Below are 6,415 nucleotides of genomic sequence, written 5' to 3'. Positions count from 1 at the left end.
GCGTGGTGCGGGGCGTTAAAGGGATAGTTTACCCAAAAAAAAATAAATGTCATCATTTACTCAAACCTGAATGATTACTTTCTTTTGTGGATCATAAAAAAAGTATTTTGAAGACTGTTGGTAACAAAGCTGTTTTGGTTACCAATGACTTCCAATGCATGAATGAACATGAACATAAGTATTAAACATGAACGTTTCTCAAATTATCTTCTTTTCCATAGTTTATGTTAGGCCATTGTAGCTTAAATGTTTATGTGTAATACATTTTAATGTTGAATCAAACAAAATATGTCTTTCTAAAGCTACGATTTGTAATGTCTACTTAATACTTTCTCATTTAACACAAAAAATTGCTTTAAATAATCTTTTGGGGGTATTTTCACAGCCAAATGTAATTTACGATTAATTAGATTAATTAATCGACACATCATGTAATTAATTAGATTACAAATGTTAATCGACTGACAGCCCTAAAAACAAATAAAAATGTCAGTTCTGTTGGTCAGAAATGTAGAGCAGCAGAGGGTTAAAGCAGGCCTTTGCTAAACGACTTCCTTCCGCGGCAGGATCTTCGGGTTTGTGGCGAGGAAAGCAGGCAGCGGTTTGGAGAACGTGTGTCATGTGTTCGCGGAGCACGACCCCGAGCAGCCCGCCAGCGCCATCGTCAACTTCGTCTCCAAAGTCATGATCGGCTCTCAGAGGACGTGATGAACGAGGAGTCCAGACAAACCCTCTGAAAACCTGCATTCACTGTGTTTATATATTTGTGTATTGACAGTGTAAGTGTGGTTCACACAGACTACACAGAATTATTCTCATTGGAAATAAATCTCAACATACATGTTTATGGACAGTAATGCTTTTTAAAATTATTTCTAGTATCTTATGTGTAATGTATGTCACTACTGATGACATAAAACCAAAAACATCTTTATAATGTCATTGCATTTTAGATATCTATATATTTAGTATTTTTTTTATTTTTTTACATGCAAATTTCTATTAGCCAAGTCGTTTTCTGCAGAAAAAAAAGATACTTCATATATGCATATATATATATAGAAAGGTTATGCATGTGAAATAGTTTGAGATGTCTGTAGTCATGTTTGTCGTCAGAATCAGTGCTCACAAGGTGAATGAATATGACTGCTCTTGAGGCTTCTGTGAATCTGTTCTTCATGTCATGATGCTGTTTTTATATAAAGTCGTATGTTGTACAAGAGTATCTGTATGATAGTGTCCAGAGAATCAGGCTTGGTTTAATGATCTGTGTTGTTCTGTGGACTCTTATAAACTCGTCTGAACAGATCATACATGTGATAATGCATCAGCAGGGAACACAAATGTGCTGATGTTCACACAGATAACTGTTGAGGGCTCTGGTTATTTATACTTGATGTTGTTAAACTCACTGGTGATTTTCAGAAACTGAAATGAACCACTCACTCACACAGTCTCTGAATATCTGAAATATCATGTTTTTGAATGTCTGTTCGTGTACTTCAGCTGCTTCCATCAGTGGCAGAATCTGAGAAATAAAGAGTATACAGACAGAAATGATTAAGATATGTTTTATCAATTTATTTTAAGGCTGCAGATTTGATGAACATTTGTGTTACCTGGGACATCTGTCTGTCATGTAATGCTGCTGGTCATCTTCATTTACACAGATCTGGGTACTTCATTCACACAGTATTGTTGTCTTGTACAGGTCAAAAGTCATTATATCTCTGGGTTTGTTCACCCAGCAATCATTCACTCACCTGGTGTTGTTCAGACTGTGTGATTGGTCTCCACAGAACAGGTTTCTGCTGCTCCGGAGTCCAGTATCTGTCCATCATCCCACGCTTGGCATTGTACTGGTGATGTGAGGCTTCATGAGGATGCTCGGCCATGAAAACCCATTCATGAAGCTGTTATTAATGCTAGTGGAAGTTTGGAGCTCTGCGGCTCTGGAATCTGCAGAGCATTGGTGACTTTTCCTCTCCATGATCCTCAGTCTCGGGGACCCGCTCTGTGCTTTTACAAGATCTTCAGCTTCATGGCTGAGATGCTTCCACTTCTCAATAATACCACTTACAGTTGAGCGTGGCCTACCTTGATATCTAGCTGACTGATTGCATTATCACAGTTTTTTCATCAGTGTTTGTAAATGCAGACTGCATGGCTAGTGCTTGATTTTACACACCTGTGGCGATGGGTCAGATTTAAATACCTGAATGGAGTATTTAAGAGGTGTGTCCCAATGCTTGTGTATTTTCCAAAAGCATTGTTAGCCAACTATGGTCACGAGTTTCACTGTTGTGAACACAGTTCAGCGATTTGACAATTCCTGAAAACACCGTTCCATAAAACATTCGCAAACATTGCATTTCTCAACGGTGGAACAACACAAAGGTGCATCACTGGACACTAACAGCTAACGGTCAGCGAGAAGCTCTTCCCACACACAATTGTAGTTCCTTTGTGAATTTGAACTGTTGGGGTAAAAAGTTAGAAAGATACTCTTAGTATTTATGCAGCAAATATACAAATCCCGTCAATAGCTACGGAGTTGACCGGAGTTTACCTATTAATGCCACAGCACCACAATGAAATACCCAGTTACCAGTAAACCAGTCCTCATCCCCATGTTTCAGTTTGAAAGACCATCTTCTGTGGAGTTACTGGAGGGATGTGAAGCAGCTTGCATTGCGCCCCCTGCTGGACTGGAGGATGAGGGATCACTGGTCTAATAGACAACTGCATTATTCACCTGGATCATTTCTGTAGATCAGTGTGTGAGTCACAGGCAGAATTATTAAAGCACTTCTGCCTACTGGAAAATCTAGCTGTCACCCTTTACTACAGTCAATATTCATTAGGATGGCATATGACCGACCTTCAGCTTTGAAAAAAAAAAGTCAGTTCTTGTTTCAGTGTTGAAACAGCGTTGATACAACGTTTAATGCTGAACGGTTGAAAACGTTAACAGAAAAACTTTGAAATCAACGTTGAAATTTTAACAAGATTTGTATGTTGAATCAATGTCATGAATTCAATGATGAACTCTCTTTAACTGAAAAATGAGTGTTTACTATTGTCATTTTGCATTATTGACACACTATTTTCCTAATTAATGCTGTTCAGTTGCTTTGACACAATCTGTATTGTTAAAAGCGCTATATAAATAAAGGTGACTTGACTCATGTCTTCCCCATATCTTCAACAACTTTCAGACATGGCACCACAGAACACCCCTTCTAAAAACAATAATAATTATTACAATCAATTATAATAATAATAATAATAAGTATAAAATAGATTAAAAAAAAACAATTTTGTGTATGTGTGCTATCTGGAAAGAAAATGCACTAATATATTGTAAGGAATTTTAGGGAAGAAAGAAAATAAAGTATTTCTTACTTGAAGTAAAGTTTCTACATTAAAGTGTTATCAAACCAACGGTAAGGAAATGTGCTTTTAAAGGTGTACTAGATATAGGAAATAATCAATTGGAAGCTGTTAAATGTTAACATAAGACTGGTTTTAGGTTTAGGAGAATATAAGCAGAGATCATATGCCAACAAATACATTGTATGGCTCAAAATTATAAATTTTTCGTTTATGCCAAAAATCATTAGAATATTAACTAAAGATAATGTTCTATGGATATATTTTGTAAATTTCCTACCGTAAATATATCAAAACTTAATTTTTTATTAGTAATATGCATTGCTAAGAACTTCATTTGGACAACTTTAAAGGTGATTTTCTCAATATTTTGATTTTTTTTCACCCTCAGATTCCAGACTTTCAAATAGTTTTATCTCAGCCAAATATTGTCCGATCCTAACAAACCATACATGCGTCACGCTGGATACGCTGTTTCCATTCAGATCAAATCACAACAACGTAGGAAACAGATCCGGCGTGACGCAGCTGACACAGAACACCATACGCTGTTTACAGGGAAAGGAGGAGACGAATTGTTGAATAAAGTCGTTTTTTTTTCTTTTGCGCACAAAAAGTATTCTCGTAGCTTCGTATAATTGTGGATGAACCCCTGATGTCACATGGATTTTATAGATATCCTTGCTACGTCTCTGGACTTGGGAACATTTCAGTTGTGTTGCTGTCTATGCAGGGTCAGACAGCTCTCAGATCCCATCAAAAATATCTCAATTTGTGTTCCGAAGATGAACGAAGGTCTTACGGGTTTGAAACGAGTAATTAATGACAGAATTTTCATTTTTGGGTGAACTAACCCTTTAATTTTACTGTCTTAAAACCTACAGAAACCATTCCAAACATTTTGCATAAAGGAATTGAACTCTTTTTAATACCGTCATATTTTACCTTTGAGGCTTTGTATTTCCTCTTATTTTCAGTGATGCTTTTTTGACTAATAAAAATTTCAAAAACAGTGGATTTTCTTTCGTCTGTGTTTTTACTGAGCACACAAACTACACAAAATACTCTGTGTTCAGGCTTTTACACCTAAACATCACCCAGATAAAATCTGTTAAACCACTTCAGCTAAAAGTGTTTGACCACAGCTTCTCACGAGAGGAACCACATGCAAATCAAGTATTTTATTAAAGATCAGTTTAGCATGATTGTGTGTGTGTGTGTGTGTGTGTGTGTGTGCGCGTTTTTGTGACAAATGAGGACATAAATTTGTATAATGACAAAGGTATGACATAGGTATTACAAGGAGAAGGTGACTTTTCAGGACATTACCCCATGTCCCCACTTTTCAAAACGCTTATAAATCACACAGAATGGAGTGTATTGAAAATCTGAAATAGCACAAAGTTTCCTGTGAGGGGTAGGTTTAGGGGTAGGGCTGGTGTAGGGCAATAGAATATACGGTCTGTACAGTATAAAAACCATTACGCCTATGGGATGTCCCCACTTTTCACAAAAACAAACCTGTGTGTGTGTGTGTATGTGTGTGTGTGTGTGTGTGTGTGTATTAAAAACTAAACATGATTTCACAAATAAAATACACAACACTGAAATTTGATACTTTGTTCTAAAAGTTATTTTGGAATAAATGTAAAAAAGAAAAGAAAAACTAAAATATTAACTTGATATATACTTAGTTTTCATAAATAATTTATTACTTTGAAAATGTAAAAATCCAAATTAGAATTGTTTTGTTTGTTTGTTTTTTAGTTTTTTTAAAAATCGAAGTAATATTTGTTAAATCTGGAAAATGTGTCGTCATTAAAGGGACAGTTCACCCAAAAATGAAAATTTGCTGTTGATTTATTCATCCTCAGATCATCCAAGATGTAGATGGCTTTTTTTCTTCAGTAGAGCAGTACAGAAGATGTTTAGCTGAAACTGTAGTTCTTGGTGATTCATACAATGTAAGTCAGTAGGCGTGTTTCCATTACCCTTCAAATTGCGCAAATTGAAATTGCGAATTGAAAATACGCCTAATGTGTCAATTTCGCAAAAACGCCCATATATCGCAAAAAAGTTTTTATGCTCGCATGAGGTGGTTTTTCAGGCAATGCGAAAAAGGAATAATTCGCAAAACTGCAATGGAAACGTTTTTTTCGCATTTACAGGTCACATGGCGTATGTAAAAATTCATATGATCATTCTTCAATGTAATATAACCTCCAAGAAACACTTAATACGTGGCCGCTCTCCACTATAAGCGGCTTTCACTACCATTAATGCTTAGACAATTTACACTGCACACGTCTGCGGTGCAGTGTGGCTCTGATACAGCCACTCAAGCTGATTACGGCCACTCAATGCTTGTGTTTATTCCAGAATCCAGCCGCGCCACGCACGTTTCTGAAGCGGCTCTCTGTGCTGCTTCTGTAAAGATACACGCATACGCCTCCTTTGAATAAATATAGCCAAAATCCGTCAAAATCCCACCAAAATCCATTGCCATGACTTATCGCGAGTGGCAAAAGGTTACGTTTTAGTCGCATAACATTGGTTAATGGAAATGCCGTCATTTCGCAATACTTTTTTATCGACATTTATAAAGTATCGCCAAAGTTTTGCCCAAATCTGCAATGGAAACACGCCTAGTGGCTACTGGTATTTTGAGAGTTATAAAACATATAGTGGAATGCAAAATTAGTTTCTTGCACAGACCAATCATTTCGCTTCACAAGACCTCAATATATCATCAGGAGCCACAGGGATTCGTTTTGTGCTCCTTGATATGCTTTTTTTATTCTCAAAAATGGGAAGCCGAGGAAAAAGAAGGTCACCTACATCTTGGATGGCCTGAGGGGAACTAAATTTACAGCAAATGTTAATTTTTGGCTGAACTATCTCTTTAAGTCTATCTGGAACGCTAATTTACTGTGGATTAAAATAAAGCATTAAAAACGTAGCTGTGAGGACTTTGCCTCCTGATTTCTGATCATCTCTGGTGTTGTTACAGACGGCTCGTCTC

General features: G+C 36.7%; 1 protein-coding gene across 1 annotated transcript in view; it reads left to right on the top strand.

The window, feature by feature from the left end:
* LOC107698931 (tensin-3-like) overlaps positions 1 to 1,557 on the top strand; it is a 40,229-nt gene extending 38,672 nt beyond the window's left edge. The window contains exon 25 of the mRNA XM_016500073.1: positions 567 to 1,557. Coding sequence (XP_016355559.1) covers positions 567 to 708 — 142 coding nt within the window. The 3' untranslated portion in view covers positions 709 to 1,557. The remainder of the gene's footprint in view (positions 1 to 566) is intronic.
* The last annotated feature ends 4,858 nt before the right edge of the window (positions 1,558 to 6,415 follow it).

Source organism: Sinocyclocheilus anshuiensis, unplaced genomic scaffold (assembly GCF_001515605.1).
Source record: "Sinocyclocheilus anshuiensis isolate Anshui unplaced genomic scaffold, SAMN03320099.WGS_v1.1 scaffold270, whole genome shotgun sequence".
NCBI lineage: Eukaryota > Metazoa > Chordata > Actinopteri > Cypriniformes > Cyprinidae > Sinocyclocheilus > Sinocyclocheilus anshuiensis.
Note: the sequence above shows the minus strand (reverse complement) of the source record. Positions and strands in the feature narration are given on the sequence as shown.